Raw genomic sequence first — 18,897 nt, forward strand, 5'->3', positions numbered from 1 at the left:
GTCCTGTAAGCAGACCTATCTAAAGATGGCAAGATCCAGTCTGCTGTGTTCACTCTTTCCTGCACATCCTTCGTTCCTATCTTTTCTCATACTTAATGTCTGAGGTTTTAGTAATTTCTGTCAGCTCTACCATCAGAGTATATCCGAATTTTGACCACATCTCACCACCTCAACATCTAATCCAAAGTCTCCATCAACTCTTTCCAGGACCACTGGTCTACTTTCCTACATTATTTTTCTCAATATAAAATGTAATTAACCAAGTAGTTTTAGTGTGAACAATTTAAGACATAAATTAGATTATGCCACTCACATGCATAAAATCTTCCAGTGACTTCCCACCATACTTGGTATGAAACCCAAAGTCATAGGATGGGGGGGCTCCATGATCTAGGCCTGAACTAATATCCCAGCTCTCTTCTCTTGCTCACTTCTTTCCAGTCACACCAGCCTCTGGCCAGTTTCCTGGGTAGCTTTTCCCTTCCTATTCTCATTATGCCTGCTTGCTTCACTCAGATGCCTTTCTCACTGTCCTTCTGAACATCTTATATAAATAGCAGTTCCTCTTCCTCCTATACCCTGAGATATTTTTCTTAGTGACACTTATCACTACCTGGCGCATGTTTATTTATTGTCTGCATCTTCCCTAGATGTAAGCCCCAAGAAATCAGACTTTGATTTGTTCACTGCTATATTTCCAGTGAGTACTTGGCACATTGTAGGTGCTTACCACATATTTTTCAAATAAATGAATGAATAAATATATGACTCATATGAACTGCCAAATCAAAACTCCCCTGAAGTCATAATTACCTATGGACATTTCAGTCATTTGAACTAACAAATTCTCATTCTTGTGGAAGCCAGTGTGAGTTAGGTTTTCTGTTACTTGTATCCAAAAGCACTTTAACTGATGCACTCCCTAAGGCAATTTTTCTCGGTAGACAATTGAATCAAGATGCTAAGTAAATTCGTTGATTAGAATAAAACACTTGATATTCTAAACCCACTTGAGGATGAAGAGACGTGTTATGGAGCCCCAAGAAACTTCTACCTAATGTTGCCTAATGTTTCCAACTCATGGAGTGGAGGATCCATGAAAGCAAGGATCCCATTTAAATTGTTCACATTTGAATTCCCAGTGATTCACCCAGAGTGAGCGCCCAAGTTATATTTGTTAAATTTAAATGTGCTTTGCATCTGAAATGCAATACAACAAGATTTGAATTTAACTCTTCCTAGCTCTGGGATTTGGGGGAAAGTAACATAAACTTTTCAAGCTTTGGATTCCTTATCTGAAAAATGAAACACCACCACCTTGTTCACTTAGTTGTGTAAGAATGAAATTTAAAAATCTATATAATGTGTTTAACATAGTGCCTAATGTATAGCAAACATTGACTAAACATTAATCATTGTTAACTGCACTTGTTACTGTGGTGGGAGTACCTTTTCTTATTTTATCTCTTTTCTATGCTCCATATTTCTGAAGCTCCATCTAGAGCAATACTCCCTCTGACAATAGTTTATAGAGTTTGGAACAAAGTAGCATAGCTAATAACTTCATTAGTGAATGATTCTGGTGTTTGCATTCTTTCCCATGTTTATGCCTTTGCTGATTAATAGGAATTGAGAACTAAAGCAAATGTCTAGCATTGGGGCAGTAGGAAAGACTCTCATCATGATAGTAAAGGGAGTTCAAATGTTGAATAGCCCACTCGGGCTGTCTACACTAGTCAGTTCTCTGGATTCACAGCTCTCCACTTCACATGTGTGGATGCACCCCAGGTATTCTCATTGGTTATATGTCACTATAGTCTCCCTAAGATTTTAAGCCTTAGGGCAATGCAATAAGAAAAGATTGCTCAAGAGAAATTCCTCTAGTTTTTAGTGTAATTTTGTATTGCAAAATACACTACTGCAGCCTCTTGCAAATGCCGAGGTGTCAGTTGCATAAGATGTGCAATATATTCCTGTGATATGCCGCTGAGCTGATGTCTAAAGCTCAGAAGTGTAATTGATCAAGGAGAATATTTATTGCAGGAGTGCTGCGCTTTCTACAACAAATGTACCCCTGAAAGGTTGTATGTAAATCAAATGACTGTAAATTGAATAATTTAAAAGGCATTAAGGGGAGCTTACTACTTAAATAAATGCCCTGTGACTCTTCCAATTTAACAATCCTTTTGTAACGCAAAGTATTTCTCTTTCTGTTTAAATATCAATTTTTTTTTTACGTATTAAGTTTGTTTCAATTGAAGTACACCTGTACGAGAGGAAAAACAGGAACTGATTCAGGGCTGCTGTACACACTGATCTGTCTGCTTCAAGTTTTCTGACTGTTGTACCAAGAATTGGACACAGGAGTGCTGGACTATGGATTCTGTCAGCCTGACAGAATCTCACATCCTGGAGAGTCCAATGGCCTGGGTCGTCCATTCAAGAGCAGACTTCCCTGTTTATGCTCATTTATTCCACTGCACAATATAGAGATTTTCTATTTGAAAAGCTCAGGGAGCACCGCTCTAAACTGCATCTGGTAACATTTTTTTTCAATCTTAAAAGCTTTCCCTTAATCTGCACTGTAATTTTTTCTTTTCATACCCTGTTCTTTTCTTTAAACACATATCAATTTTGTACTTACATATCACCTGGGCATTTGCTTGTTTAACATCTGTCTCCCTCACTAAACTGTAAGCGTTGACAATGTCAGTTCACTCACCACTGTTTTCTCAATGCCTAGCACATTGTCTGTCACATAGTAAATATTTAATCAATATTAGCTTAGGGGATGAATGAGTAAGAAAATTAACAAATGAATGGAAGTTAGTCAACCTCCATTTACTGAGAGTGTTTTGGAAATGGCCCTAACTGGTCTAGCTCTGAGCTATCTCTCCAGCCTCCTTCCGTGTTCCATCTTTCTCAGTCTGCTTCAACCTCACTGGCTTCTTGATGATCCTTGAGCATGCTAATCGCTTGTTGTTTCCGCCTCCTGGAGCACTGTTCTCATTCTAGTGTGGTTTAATTTTACTCATCATTGAGGTCTCTACACAAACACACTTCCTCCGAGAGGCCTTCCTGGACTCCCTATCTAAAACAGCAGCTCTCCACACACCCTCTTAGACTTTTGTCTCCATAGCTCTCATCACTGATCTGTATATATCCATCAGGGTTTTTATTGATTGTCTCAGCCCTTGAACATAGAGGCCAAGAAGTCAAGGACATTGCCTGTCTCATTCACTATAGTATGAATAAGAAGCATGAAGGGCACAGAGAAGATACCAGATTAATAGTTTCGACAGAAGAAAGAAATATGTTTTCTCTTTTCTTTTTTTTCTGTATTGTTGTCATTAATCATATTAATATTGTCTCCTAGTCATTGCTTGTGACAATAAAAACTTAAAATAACTGTACAAAGTACTTTAATCATAATATCTCAATGTTTACTTATTCATATGTTTAAAATGGCATTGTCCTATAATATCAGAGAATTCATCTTCAGTGAACTGAGAAATATGAAGAAATTGGAGTCATATTCTCATCACCTATAGCCCAATATGGAAGACGTATTTGTTGAATTTTATGCCAACTCCTTTTGCCTTCCAATAAAGCTAATAGCCCTTTCATAATATAGGGAAAATATTCTAAACCTGTGGTTTGCACATTTTTGATGATTCACTATATTTTATTTGGTTTTGTTATTCATCTTCTTTAAACTTCTATTCCATATAAACCAATAATTGTAAGTAAAAGATTAGACATAATTTCAATTTAATGTTTTGTGAGAACTTACTATTCTCAAACACAAAAACAAATAAATTTTTAAAAATAAATATTAGGAAATTTCATTGTTTTGGGTGACATAGACAACCAATATTTTATAATCAAGATGTTTTCATTTATACCTTATATTGGAATTGCTTATAATAACATCCTGTCTCTTTGGCCTTTTAGGTGTTTGACTATGATTTTGGACTACAGGATGACTTTATGGGCTCAGCCTTTCTGGATCTCACACAATTGGAGTTAAACAGGTGACTTTTGAACTATTGCAATGTCATTACACCTTGTTATGAAGCTGGGCCTGTATGATAGAAAACATCAGCAGATCTGAGTTCTAGTCACTTTTCTGTCATTTGTAGTTGTGAGCCTTCATGCTAGCCAGACTTTCTCACGTACATCTTTCCTACCCAGTGGAAATAATAACATCTCTTCCCTATCTTGTTCAACAAGAACTATTAAATTCTTGGGCACCTACTTTGTCCCCAGCACTGTGGTAAGCACCAGAAATCTAGACATAAGACATTCCTTGCTCTCACATTGCTAGTATGGTTGTAGTGTGGCATAAACAGGGTTTTATATGTTAATTATATTATTAATTTAAGAATCAGGCCATCACATAGGAGAGAAAACATGTGCACTTTGCTTCAGAAATAGCAACTCTCTTATCACTTGAGCCAAAGTAGACTCTAATTTTGCCATCATCAGTAATCCTAGGTTATCAAGGAGTGCCCCGAGAGTGGAGGCAGATTGCTTATATTAGTAGTTACATCAGCTTATCATTGCTTGACTCGTTGTCAAGTTATATTATTATTACTAACATTAATCATTCCTTGCACTTAATTATGGGCTTATATATTTTTTAATGTATTTCAACATAGGAGCTAAGAACTGATTAATACTACAAAAGAAAAAAAATAGGTTTTAAAAGGTCAAGTAGTGCTAGAATGGGCTGCAAAGGAGGCTGTGAGATCTTCTTTGATGGTTTTAAGGAGAAGATATTTTAGACAATCATGTTAAATCATGTGTCAGGAATAGTGGAAAGCAGGAAAGCAGAGTAAGTGGCCAGATCACTACGTTATATTTTAACTGTAATGAAATATAAATGGTAGAAGCCCCTTATGTGTTAGAGTCGGCTGTTTGAGCACAGTGGCAGCTTACTGGTCTTCCAATGGTCAATTTTGCCCCAGACTAGACAAAAAAGCGGCCTTTTCTATACTTCCCACGTGTCCTCCATTCCAACCTAGAGCCCAGCACAGGCCTGACCTAAGGACGTAGGTGTTGCTGGCTCCCCACCTCACCACGGCTGAAGGGAGTGTCCTAGATGGTGTTTATGTTGTTCTTTACCATGAAAACTGAGCTCTGACTAGAATGGGCTCTGCTGGTCTATAAAGGCCACAGTTATTTTCCCTGCAGACTTCTGCATAGGGATATGCGCATTACTGGACTTAATCACAGAGTATAAATTTCTCTTGTTCTCTATTAAATCGTTAGTGAAAAATAATTTTAAATGGAAAAATATGGCAGAATTAATAAAATAGAGATTATATATAAGCATTTGGTGTTTATTTTGCCACATTACTTATTTTATGTATTTAGCAAACTGTTCCCTCCCCTTAAAACCAAGTAAACATCAAATTACTACTTTTAAAAATCATATATTTGTGAATTCCATTACATTCTGTATATAAATCAGTAGTCTCTGGGTGTAGACAGATGGATAATAATAGTAGCCACATGAATACTTATGCTACTATATGATGCACTAAGGTATTGCTTTGAAAGAAAATAATAGATAAGAGTCATAAAGCAATTGCAAATGTTCCTAAATCTTTATCGTGTTATCATTATAAAAATTTAATAAATTTTTCCTGTTAATTTTTATATGTAATCATTATGGGAAAATGAACCAAATCAAATTTCAGCCCTATATAAAAACATATGCTTAATATGCATTTATTAAAATAAAAGGAACAAGATCTTACTATCAAACCATAATAATTAGTTATAACTAAATTGATATTGGAGCGATTTGCATCACAACTATTATAACTTACACTTATTATCAGTATGATAGGTTACTTATATTTCAGTTTAATGCCCTGATATCAGAAAACTTCATATTTTTCATAGCCTCATTCCTTGACTTTGTAAATTAAGCATCATGTGAAAAAGTTTCCTACTATCGCAAAATCTTAGCACTGAAAAGTATCTATGGCTCTCAATCTTGGATGTATGGGAAAATCGTTTGGGGAGATTTATAATATCTGGATTTCCAGACCCCATCCCTCATCTACAGAACCACAGTTGTCGTGAGTAGAGTTCAGGATTAAGCGTTTTTTAAAAGCTTCCCAGTTGGTTCTGATGTGTAGCCAGGATTTGGACTCAGTTTTCTCCATCAACCCTTCTCCCCAGTATTGGACTCCAACAGTATTGTTTACCAAAAGTTAAGCTCCATGAAGCAAAGGATCTTATCTTTGGTCTTGAATCCCGATTTTTACCCGGAGCCTAACACAGTATGTGGCATTTCATATGTGTTTAATACATGTTTTGTGAATAAAATGATTAAGTGACTGAACAAGCAAGGGAACGTTCCCAATTTGCCAACATTTCAAGATTCAAGTTTGGTGCCGAATATTCCACAGTCCCTTAGGTTTATGGAGGATATGAACCCCTATTTGTTCACTATTAATTGAAATATGGACACAAGATATTAGCTACACATTGTCAATTGAATGTGTGATTTGTAATATTTTCTCGAAATGATTGTGGGTAATATTAATTCATAATCTCTTCCTCAGAGATGCTTATCTAATTCTAAATCTTTCTAAGTATTAATCAACTCTTCTAAGTATTGATTTTCTTGTGTTTCTAAATCTAAAAGTTATTTAGGCATAGGTTTAAACAGCCAAAAGATAGAAGCATTATTTTAAATGTTGGAATTTCTTTTAGATAATTATACATTGTTTTTAAAGTATATCCATAATGTATATCAGGGAAACTATATTTTATATTTTCCTCTTCTCTCACTCATCTGTTTACTTTAAATTATGCTCCTGGTTAAAAAAATCTTAAAGAGCTAAAAGGAAGGTAGTAGTCAGTAAATGATCATCATTTGTATGTTGGACTCAAATTTGTAAAAAATAGCTGCTATTGCTTTCTGTGTGTTTAGAGATCACAGAGAAGGGACTTGGAGTTTTCTAATACTCTTGTAGTTTCTTGGCCTTTCCAGCAACCCCATGGCCTTTCTAGAACCCCAGGAAGGACTGAAACTTAGACGGTGAGTCCAAGTATAACCAAATGGTCCATGACTTACTGGATAACCTAATACACTGATGAGATTTTTAATAACAAAAACTGAACCAGGAAAGTAAAGGAAGACAAAATTGCTTTTCTTCTTAAAAGTAATAAATTGTTGATATAAAATATATTTTGGCTTATTTATGTAATGACTGTTCAAAATCTCAATATTTCATATCACAGGCCCACGGATGTGACCTTAACACTGAAAGATCCCCACTATCCTGACCATGATCTTGGAATCATCCTGCTCTCAGTTGTCCTTACCCCTAAAGAAGGAGAACACAGGGATGCGGTAAGTTCCCCCACAGTGTAGGAGTGCTTTCTTGCTCTCGTTTGTTCAAATGTCATGAGCCTTCTTTGAACCCAGAGGTAATAATAAAAAGAAGTGGCGTATGAAAATCTGGCCTATTCTTTGTTTCTGTGAGTATCCTGGGTATCGCTAGTCCCTGTGTACTGTATCTTTGAATTCAAATTTCCTGTTCTATGCTCCAGATCAGAACCTCTTGTTGTAAATAAGGGAAATATTTTCATCTTATATTGTAATTTCATTTTCCAATTTCAGACCTGTCATATTGTAGGTAGAGTATAGTCTCCATTCAGAATACATTTATTAGTGAATTGAACATTTGGAAGTCCACATTGAGATATCCAGACCCTTCTATTTTGACTGCATTGTCAGGTGTACCATAACAAAGCAAATGAGGTGAAATAACAGAGTTTCTGCTTTCTGGTATTTGTTTGCTGAATGATAAGTGAGTAGTTTTCATCATCTTGATGGGCTTCCACATCGGTGTTACCAGTTTTCCAGCACTGGCTGTCTATACTTCCTTGCACACTATGCTCCTGTGAGAAATTGACAAGGGGGACAGAGGAGCCAATTACTCCAGCACTGCTGAGGTGACATTAAAAAATATCGGGTTTCACCTGCACTGGTATGCTTGCCGGTGCACTTTCTGCCACAATTTGCCAGAGATTATTTGTTAGATTCAGTGTGCTTTCACGTACTGGGAGCTACTCTCATGAGTTCTGACTGTAACACATTTTAGGAGTAGACATAATTTTTTTAGGCAAATTCAAGTACTCTCTTTCAGTAGTGTGTGTACTGCTGTCTTAAAATAATGCGTGATTAAAGTTGGTGGATGTCATCTGCTGGAAAAGTATTATTGACATTTCCCCTCGATTGTAGATAAAAATGGTGAATTCCAGCTTCAAATTTGGAAGTGTTTTAACTTATTGAAAAGTTCACCCTTATCCACGAGCATTTTTTCTGTCCTTTTTAAAAATTAAACAATGAGCACACATATTCGTATCTAATATTTGCTAAGTAGTAAGTATCTGTACTTCATTCAGTGAGGAAGAAATTTCTCTTTTCCAACAAATACTACCAAATAATACCTACTGGAAGAGCTTAGCATGGTAAAGGAATGTACGTATGTATATCTGCATATGCACAGGCCCAGATGGAAGGGTAGGTGAGGAGATTTGTTTACAGAGAATATTTAGAAATAGAAGTCCATCATGTTAGAAGTCACCAGTTCAGAACACATTATTTCACCCAATACAAGGCAAGGAATATGTCCTAGCTGGCTAATCCATGTGTAGGAATAAATTATAAATTTTTTTATTGCTCTATTTAAATAATGCTGGTATTCACCAAGAACCGACTATAAGCCAAGTCCTGTGCTAGACCCTTAGGGTACAATAGAACTTATATCCAGTGGAGAACTCAGGAATCAAATAAGCACTGAAGGAAGTGTAAAATGACAACTGTTTTAGGTGCCATGAAAGAGAGATACATGTTGCTATAAGAGCAAATACAGGAGAATTTCCTCTGGTCAGGAGAACAGGGATTCTCTAAGGAAATCAAATAGAAGATGAGGTCTGAAGTGTGAACAGGAGTTAAGATGGCAAAAACCAGGAAGAGAGGAAGTATTTCCAGCAGAGAAAACAGCACATGCAAAGGCCCTGTGTCTAGAGAAACCATGGTGTACTCCAAAAATTGAAAAAGTACTGGAGCTTAGAGAATGTGGAAGTAAAGAGAGTGTGAAAGATCATGGTGCATGATAATGGTGGAAAGAGAATGCCCAGACTGTGTAAGGAGTGTTGGCCTGTTAAGATGTGTGGTCTTCCCCCAAAGAGCAATGGGGAGCCATTGAAAAGTCTGTAAATAGGAAGTGGCATAATCAAACTTGCCTTTTGAAAATAGCTGTGTAGCTGCATTGTAGAAAGCATGGAAGAGTAAGCATGGATGCTGGAGACCAATTAGGAGACTATTTGAAAAATTCTGGTGGAAGATGATGGAGGTTTGGATTAGAATTGTTGGAGGTAGAGATGGAGAGAAATTGGCAGGTTTACCTGCAGGAGGTAAAGTCAACAAAACTTGGTGATAGACTATTCTTGTTTGGGGATTCTTTGTTATTTCAAAGAAGGACAACACTTCGTAAGTGCAAATACCTGCACGCCTGAGGTCTTGTGTACCCCCAACCACCCAAACCGGAAACATCACTGGATATCGAAACGATATGGTAGTGGTTGTAGTTATTTGGATGATTTGATGACAGAGAGTCTGCTACATTTTTACATTAAAGGGATATTTATCAAGTACTCTAATATCAAACTGAGGATTTGAGGGATCAAATTAGTATCAAGAGACTTTATGATGAAGCTGCTGAGTTCTGAATTACACAGAAATATGTGTCAACACCGGCAAAGTGGTTCCCAACATTGTTTTCTCTTCAACAATTCTTGCAAAAATCCTTCAATTTCCATAGCTGCTCAAACTTATATTTAGGCACAATGTCTTTCTAATAAGAAAAATTTCATTTATAAAGGTTACAATGCCTGATGGCTGATCATTGGTGATTTATTAAACATGAATAGGGAAGAAAACAGGTGGGTTACACTACAACAGTTACGTATTCAAAATCTGTATTACTCGTCTTCTTCTTTTTCTTTTCCTTTATCCTCATAGTATCTCTCCAGCCAAATTCACCCTCATCACAAAAAGTTCTTCCTGAAATCTTCATGCCATTTTCTTGATTCAAATCCCTTTGGCTAACCCAGTTTTTTGGAAGCAATTCTTTACTTTGGAAGAAAAAGTACACATTTTTAATTCACAGCCTTACTTCATGCCATCCCCCTTTGGAGTCCCAAATAGCGCTGGATTTATTCTGCTGCAGCAACTGAAAAACGGTGTCCTCTTCTCTCCCACATTAGTGTCGACTCTCATGAGACTTCTCTCTTCTTCACCAGAGAAGCAAATGGCTTGCCCAAGGCTCAGAGCCACAGAGAAGGCACAATGATTGCCACTTGTAGCAGAGCCGGCCTCAGGCAGTCATCATACCTGAGGGGAAGAGAGGAGGGTGACCAGGGTGACCATACTGGCTCCTCCATGTGGGTGTGATCAATAGCCAGGAGCATGGGATTGCTTGTAGAGAAGTGAGCTGGGTCAGGAGGAGAGGAGCAAGCATAAAAGATCCCCCATAGGAAATCCTATTGGGATCCCCAGTGTCCTGGCTATAGTCCAATGTCCTGGATTTGAATTGGAGTTTCTAAGCATATGTTTTACATGATGAAAATTTCTAACAAAGATATATAAATTTGCTTTCTTTTCTTTGTTTGTTTTGGTCTATATAGCAGTTCTATAGCTATTTTATTAAGATCTTTAAAACTGTTAAGCAATACTAGTTAGATTTTGAAACTCTGAACAAGGACCAATTGTAGGCATCTATTGAAAAAAAACACTTATTGATCATCAGAAGCATTGTGCCAGGTTCTATAACTCCCTCTTTATTCTTATCTAAGTGTTCAGTGACCTGTGTTTATTTCTCTATTTAAGTGGAAACTCCTGATGAAGGACTTTAAGATTCTCCAATGAGATTCATTTGTTCCCTCACTTGTCACCTCTGTCCCAGCCATACAAACTCCTGCACAGCTCATCTTCTCTGAAGTCCAAGCTTTCTTAAATGTCACCTCTCCTACCTAAAACAGACCTATACTGTACTTCACCTCTCCTCCATTCTATATTCTATTTAAAAAATAGGTATTTTTTAAATTATTGCTTCTGATTACCTTTCTTACGATGACTCCTCTTAAAACCTAGTCCAGCTTTCTGCGTCTAGTGCTTGTTCAGTGGGTTGTAGGTGAATCTCTATGAGGATTTAAAGGAATGCTTCACAGCTCCAGGGAAAGGTATTTTAAGGGTTTTTTTCTTACTTAGTACTCATATCTGTGAGGTTGTCACAAGTTCAAACTCAAAATGCAGCAAACCAGATATCAGATACTAAATGCTTCATAATTCCATTTAATATTCAGAATGATGTATAGAGAAGGAATAGAGGATGATTTTGCATTGACCCTCACACAGGGAAATTATAAGACTTCTGATCTCTTTGATTATTAGCTCAGAAATAATCCATTTTAAGCTTTTGAGACTTAAGACTTTAGGTCAAAAACCACGTTTATTCTAATGTCTGTGTTTATAAAACTCGCTAAATATTTTATATATATTAGAATGGAGAATGGAAGAAATGAGTTTCAAGAGACATTAACAAATAAATCCTACAAAGCAAATAGGAAATAGGACATTAATGTTAAGAAAACGCCATCAAAAGTAGGAAGAAATGAGTAATGGAAATACAGAGTACTTAGCATCACTAAGTGCTAAGATTTCTAAATCAGTTGTCTTGTGAGTTTTTCTACACTGTTAGTACTAACAATACGTTCTGTGAATGATGTAGTTGGGATGATTTCTCCTTGTGTGGATTGCCAGTTCTGGAAATCAGTAAAACTGAAGAATAAGTTGAAAACCCGATCAGCCTACTGAATCTACTAAAACATGCAATGTCTAATTACAGCAATTTAAGAAGTATAGTATGAGTAATAGCAAAAGTATTTCATAGTTGCTTATATTAAAATCTTTTCCATTGAGTTCGTGATTGAGTCTTTAAAAGAAAATCCCAGATGTAAACAGATATATACGTATTTTTTGTTTCCAGCATTGTATGTATGAGAAACCAAAATCTTCACGGGGGGCATGCTGATGAGTTAGTTGCATGACACAACTGTCATTTCTGTTTCGAATGCATGTCCTGTTTTTGAACCTGCAAAAGTGTGTCATGCATACATGTATGTCCTATGTATGGTATTTTGGTCTGATAGTGTGTTTGAGTTCTTTCTGGCTCTTTTTCTAGCAGAGTTCAATCCACAGCTTTCTTCATTGGAGAATTTGTGAAATAAAAGTGAGTTAATTTGTGTTACACACTCTCTTAGATAACCTAGACCTACAAATTGCTTGGCTAAAGCTAAAAAATAAAAAATTCTAAGAAACATATGAATTGACCCTAGTTGGCCTCTAGTGAATTAGAAAAATATATTTTTCATGTTGGTTTATTTTTGAAATTTTTCTGAATTACTCCACAGCTCACATATGAAAAAGTATCCTCCTATAAAAAATGTAATATATATGTTTTATAATATGAATGTACAATAATATCTAGCCATTCTGTGATTTTTTTTATCTATAGTAGCCATGTAATTGCCCTAAAAAATTGCTACCACTAAAGATAAAAGGAATTGGATTGAGGTTGTGAAATCTTTTAAAAACATACTCAGTTCTGCAGCTCTATTACAGGCCATGTATTTATGCTACATATTCCTTTTATTGGCTTCAAGGAAAGTTGAGCTGCTAGTGAAGAATTTGAATTGCACCATAATAATATTAGATAATGACACTTTCAAAAACAAATTCATATGTTTCTCAGCTGAAGTTAAGATCATAGAGCAAAATATAAATCTTATTTCTCTATAATTTGCTTCATCTCCTATCTTTAACATTCCCCAAACAATCTTTCTTCTCTAACAAGTCTTGCAGATAGCAAAGGTAACACTTTTAATGGTATGTCTGTTAATTCAATTTTTCTTTTTAAACTTTTCTACTGTTTTCAGTTTTATTGACTCTACCTGAACCTAACCATCTAAAAAGAAAGCGAGACTTGGCAGTAGGATACTTAAACCCATTATTTAGCTAATTGGTTGGGCTCAAGAAGCAGAAGTTTTGTTACAAAATCTAAGACCATTTTGAGAGTCACTGGATCTAATACTACAACTCTAGAAACTGAATCAAGAAAATAATGAATGGATCCCGTTAAATGCCTAATTTTTTATGCTTATGGAAATTACTGGCTTTTTGTTTGTGTCAGTGTCCCAGTCTGAAAAATAATACCGTGCAGCCAGTTTGTAAAGCTGATTTTGAGAGACAGGAAAAATACCAACCTGATGATTGGCTTTATATATAGATCAATTGTGTGCAGTCGTTCTGAGTCAGGGAATGTGGCTTTGACCAGCAGCAGTGAATCTGTGTAATATTGAGTGGTGTTGCCCTGAGATTTGTTTCTTCCTCCTGTTCTTCCTCATGTAGGCCCTTTTTTGTAGTATAACATTTCTTACAGAATGGAATTTTATAAGATTCTTGGATACTAGATTACGATGACGATAAATGGCCATGAGTTAAGAGATGTTACTTTTTGATTTATTTATCTTAATCATTCTCATTTGATTTGACACAAAACATTGTCCCTGGGAATTGCCATTCTTTGTCCATTGAAACTCTGCTTTCTGAGAAAGTTAAACATTTATTGTCTGACTCCTAATGGGACAACAGTTTTTGTAAATATGGCATACCACAAAAGTATTTGGTTTCCAATTTGCCTTTTAGTGATGATGGAGAAAATGATGGTAGTGGCGGTCATGATGATGCTGATGATGCTGATGATGCTGATGACACAACTCATTTAACATAAACAACACACATTTATTACATGTTCACTACATGTGCATCTCCACAACCCAATGGTGGGTTTTACTGCTTCAAAATGAATTGGACGTTATTACTTAGAAAACATATAAAATATTTCTATAGCAGTATTTGATAACAATGCTTTGCAGATTTCTGGAGCCATTCAGAAAAAAAAAAGGAAATTATTATAACCTTAGGAAACCTATTACTCTTCCATATTTTGGTCAATATTTAATGTAGAGAGTACACAGATAAAATATAACCTATAAAACCACTATCTACGGAGAAAATGAATGTCTCCTTATCCTTGAAAATTTCATGATTTTCTCATTTCCTACCTAGAACTTCTACATAATTCTGTTGTCTTGGTTTAGTCCAAAGGTTGCCTTCTATATGACTTAATCTTATATTAAAATCTTTTCTTTTTTGTATTTTTGTAATTTATGAGTGATTTCTGAAATGGTCACTCTTTACTGTGAATTCTGCTGCAGGAGATATAGTTCTTAAAGGCACCAGTGCACTTCCTTGATGTCCAAATGTGGCAAGTATTTCTATAAGCTATATTCTTTGCTCCAAATGTTCCCTATTCTCCACTTCATCTCCTTTAAAGATAATGATAAAGCTAAGAGAAGGTAAAGAGGTTAATCAGGAAGTTAATACCTCAGTCTTCATTGAGAAATTTTTTAAACTGCAGAGGAAATAAGAAAATCCTTGGATTTTTATGACTTACTTTATACAAGAGACCAATGATCTTGGGCACTCATCACAAATCTCCATTAACCTTAGTTAAAACTTGTAGCCAGAAATACCTCTTACTATGACACAAAAACACTAGTTTAAAGGATGTGTTATGGCTAAACATTTAGCAGGAAGATCCACTAATAGGCATCATAATATGCAGCATTTTTTCTCATTTTAAAGCATTTGTAGACCCTGATGTAATTAAAAATTATCTGGAAGCAAAGACATTCTAAGATGCCACCAAAGCAACAGACTTTGCATATATTTGAAGAGAAAAATTATTATACACCTGGTCAAGTCATGGGACATCCTCAACCTCCACCACCAAACAGAACAATTGCCAGTCATGAGACTCAATGTGTTTTTTCTCAGTCAATAATTAAGATATTCCAAGTTTTCCATTCTACTTAAAATATACTGTCCCATTTCTTTGTACAAAAAGATAAAGCAAATGAACTCTCACCAGAAAGACTGCTTGAATGTTAAAGGTGCTTCTAGCTGTGTGTACGTGAAAAACAATTTTTGTCTTTGTTTGCTGTTTAAATGTTAAGCTTCCCTAGAAAACGATTGGCTGCCCTATTCTATACTTGAGTGATAAGATAACGAAAATGCTTTATTTCATTTACAGACAATGCTAATGAGGAAGAGTTGGAAAAGATCAAGTAAGGTAATGCTTAGCATGTGACCTTTCAGCTTTTCTTGTTGAGAAGAACTATCAGCTGCTTTCCCAAATCTCTCTCATACCTCCTCAAACTATACCGCAGGATTTCATCACTCTTCAATTGTTATTTTTTTCCCATAAACATAAGCAAACCATGTGATTATTTTTAAGTAAATAGAAACCACACTGATCAATCACCTTGAAATCACCCTCTTGCTAATCTTTGGTCACTTCTCAGCATCATTCTCAGCATCTGGTTTCTGTTGGATGTACCACAGGGTCTAGAAAATGTCTTTGATCTGGAGATCAGGAATAAAAGGATGAGGCTAGGATAGGGACAACTCCAGAGAGAAGGAAGATCCATGTAACTTGCTGTTTTTGTTTATTGAAAATTGAGTCTGAGCTTTTCTAAACTCAAAAATCCCTATCTTGTTACATTTTTGGAGTATACAATGAGAACAATTTTCCATCACTGCCTCTTCTCACTTCAAGAAATAAATGGCTCTTGGGGACAAGAGGAGTTTATGGTTCTTGTAACTGACTAAGCCCTGGCTCTTCTTACAACTTGTAAAGATATAAACTAGGCTTCTAATTTGTTCAGTGGTGGTACCACTCTTGGACACAAATAATATCAAGATGAGACTGACTTTTATATGACTGCTCCTTGAAATAAATCAAGGAGATTTTATCTGTAAAGATCTTGTTTGCTCAAATTTCTATTTAAAAAGTCAGCTTTCCTTTTTAATAGTGACATTTTTTTAGACCCTGGAACATGACAGTTTGTTTTCTTCCATTCTGATTGAATCATGCTATTATTTATTTCTTTAATTGTGTCATTTTTATTACTGTGAATTAAGAAAATACTTACATCAAAATGTTTTTGTATTTATGGTGTTGTCTTAATTTGCTTTAACAAGTATTTCTTACTGTACAGTTTCTTCCTAATTCTTATAGAATTAATGACCAAAAGATAATTTTGCTCACACAAAGGTCAGGGCTACATTAAAAATCACCCTTATCATTTCAATAAAATAAAAAACATTTATTAAGGAAAGTTGCTAGATATTTCTGACTTAGCATTCACTGTGTTTTTTACTGATTAAAATAAAGTTTCTTAAAGAAATGTCTACACTGTTCATATTTGTATTACACTTTTTTCTTTGTAATTGTACTTCAAAATTAGTGTTACATTGAAAGTACATATAGTTTTAAAATTTGTACAATTTGCCTTTCCTCATTCTATGTCTATGGTATATCTATATTATGATATATCTGTGTAAAAATGTTGCAATCCATTAATATGTAGCAATATTCTCTATTCCAGATGTAGTTAAGACATAATGCTAGAGCAGGATATTACATAGTATTTAGTGTTAATTAGTGGGAATGATCCATTTTATTGTAGTATATAAGAAAGAATAAACAGAAAGATTCTTCTTCAAATAATTCATTTAATTTATATTTAAATTTAATTTTAATGATAAATTAAGTAAACATAAGTCCACATCTTTTCCTTTGGTCTACAAAAAAAATTAAAATGAATACTAAACATCTATTCTCCACTATTTTTATATCTAAAATTTTGAAGTCTTTATTTGTTATTAATAATCCATTTGTACGTGCAAACTGGTACATATTTCTAGCTTGCCTTTGAAGATAGAAACCCCTGTGTCTAACTCTGCACTCATTGGGGTACTTGTCAGATTATTTTTGGTGTGTATGGTAATACAGTTTTTGGACTTTTAGCCTGAGGGATTTTCAATTTTATAAAATTTAATGGGGATATTGAATTGTGAGTAAAAGAAAATCAGTTCACACATTTGTTTTTTTCTAGGAGAACAAACTGAAGGCTTGATAATTCATTCAAATTGTCACTGTCCCCTAAAACATTTGTCTTATTCATCCATATTAGTGTTACAAGAACAAAAGGTTAAATTCAAAATCCAGGGAAAGTTTGAAATTTCAGTTACCACCTAGTCTGCCACCCTTCACCCACACTGAAACTGCTCCCTCAGTTCTTTCCTCCAGGGATTTTTTGTAACAGATGAAGGGCTAAGTGACTACGCATTACCATATCACTGTTCTGTGGAAATGCGTCCCTTTTCTAGTTATTTCAATCTTCTCCTTAAAGATTTTTGTGTCAGGACTTTTCCTCTTCTATTTTTGGAAAGAGGATATAATTGATTTGTATTGCATTTAAATACAGGTATTTTTTACTTGGTATAACTATGCTGAAAGTCAAAGGTGAATTTTTCATATAAACAGGTCATTTTCTTCATTGGAATCTTGACTTCTGGGAGTGAGGTTTCCTGATTTTTTATAGCAGGGCTTTGGTATGCAGCCTTGTCTCTGAGCACTGAAGGTGAATATAAAATATGGGAATTATGAACTTTGTGGCAAAGACTTAAATATAGTCAGGTAATGTTAGATACTCTCTCCAGTGTGGAGTTTTTCTTCCTTTCCTTGGTTTTCTTCAGAAGTGATATAACCATGGAGGGGGATGAACTAAATTGACATTGTCATTTTTTTTAACATGCACATCTCCGCTGTACACAAATGAATCAGCTCATGGAATTTCCCATTACTATCTGTTCATCATTTTCATCATCTTGCCAATAATAGATTCTTTCAATGGAAATCTTATTAGATATTTGTGGCACTCATGTAATGTGGAGTTGTCTTATTGAAAACAAGAGATGAATAGCCAACTTGAGGACAGGGAAATTGTAATTGTTGTTCAGGACCAACTGATATATTATTTCGAGTAAATATGTTACCACCTTATAATGAGTAGGAAAAAGTTACATTTGCCTCCTAACAAAAAGTACCTAAACTTACCCCTGAAAAGCAAGAAAGTACAAATTATTTGAGTGGCATGTAAACCAGTAAATAATTAATGGATTCCATAATATCTCCTCCTCTGGGGATGGTCACATCCTTTAAAATACTCCTTCTGGTTTTCTACAAGTACACTTTGCATAGCGCATATTTTTAATTCTCCCCTACACTCAACTGTTATAAAAAAATGTTATTTTAAGAAGAAAGGGATCAATGTCTTCCTAAACTTGGGCAACTGGATAACTATCCTGGTCAAAGAGTTATACTTATGTGACAAAATGTGTTTTGGCAAGAGAAATAGTAATGCTTTGAATTATTGCAATATTTTATTCTTTAGAAGAAGCTTATCATTGATAATTTATTTTAAGTTTAAATTATTCAACAAGAAAGTTTCATGAGCTCAGAAGAGATGATGTATATGTATTTTGTGAATAAATTTTGTGGGTTCAAACCAAAAAGGTTAAAAAAAATGAAATAATTGCCTCTATCAGACAATAAGCAAAAATGATTTTTACTACATTGTAATGTAGTAAAATGTGTGTGTGTGTGTGTGTGTTTTAATGTAGAAGAATGAGTTTATCAATGGGTGAGATAATAATAACCTTATGTGCTTTCAATAAATCACTTTCAATTTTATAAGAAATAACCATTGTGGTAATATAAAGATATACACATTGCAGTTCATATTCCCAACAATAACAGTTTAGAATTGTTTTAAGAAGAGTTCATCCTTTGAATAATATAATATAGACTATGTGATGATGTCTCATTAGCATAT

At 35.0% G+C, this 18,897-nt stretch overlaps 1 protein-coding gene across 21 annotated transcripts in view; it reads left to right on the plus strand.

Moving 5' to 3' along the window:
• The window catches only part of MCTP1 (multiple C2 and transmembrane domain containing 1), a 495,386-nt gene that overhangs the window by 268,956 nt on the left and 207,533 nt on the right, over nucleotides 1–18,897 (plus strand). For 13 of the 21 annotated variants that reach the window (XR_011505939.1, XR_011505938.1, XM_044780035.2 and 10 more), the window contains exons 4-6: nucleotides 3,955–4,034; nucleotides 7,264–7,375; nucleotides 15,249–15,287. Coding sequence is in view for 18 of the 21 variants with exons in the window: in XM_044780035.2 (XP_044635970.1) it covers nucleotides 3,955–4,034; nucleotides 7,264–7,375; nucleotides 15,249–15,287 (231 nt within the window). In the remaining 3 variants the exon portion in view is untranslated. The remainder of the gene's footprint in view (nucleotides 1–3,954; nucleotides 4,035–7,263; nucleotides 7,376–15,248; nucleotides 15,288–18,897) is intronic. The other 8 variants (XR_011505940.1, XM_070517770.1, XM_070517763.1 and 5 more) reach the window with 1 other exon arrangement.

This window comes from Equus asinus, chromosome 9 (genome assembly GCF_041296235.1).
Source record: "Equus asinus isolate D_3611 breed Donkey chromosome 9, EquAss-T2T_v2, whole genome shotgun sequence".
NCBI lineage: Eukaryota > Metazoa > Chordata > Mammalia > Perissodactyla > Equidae > Equus > Equus asinus.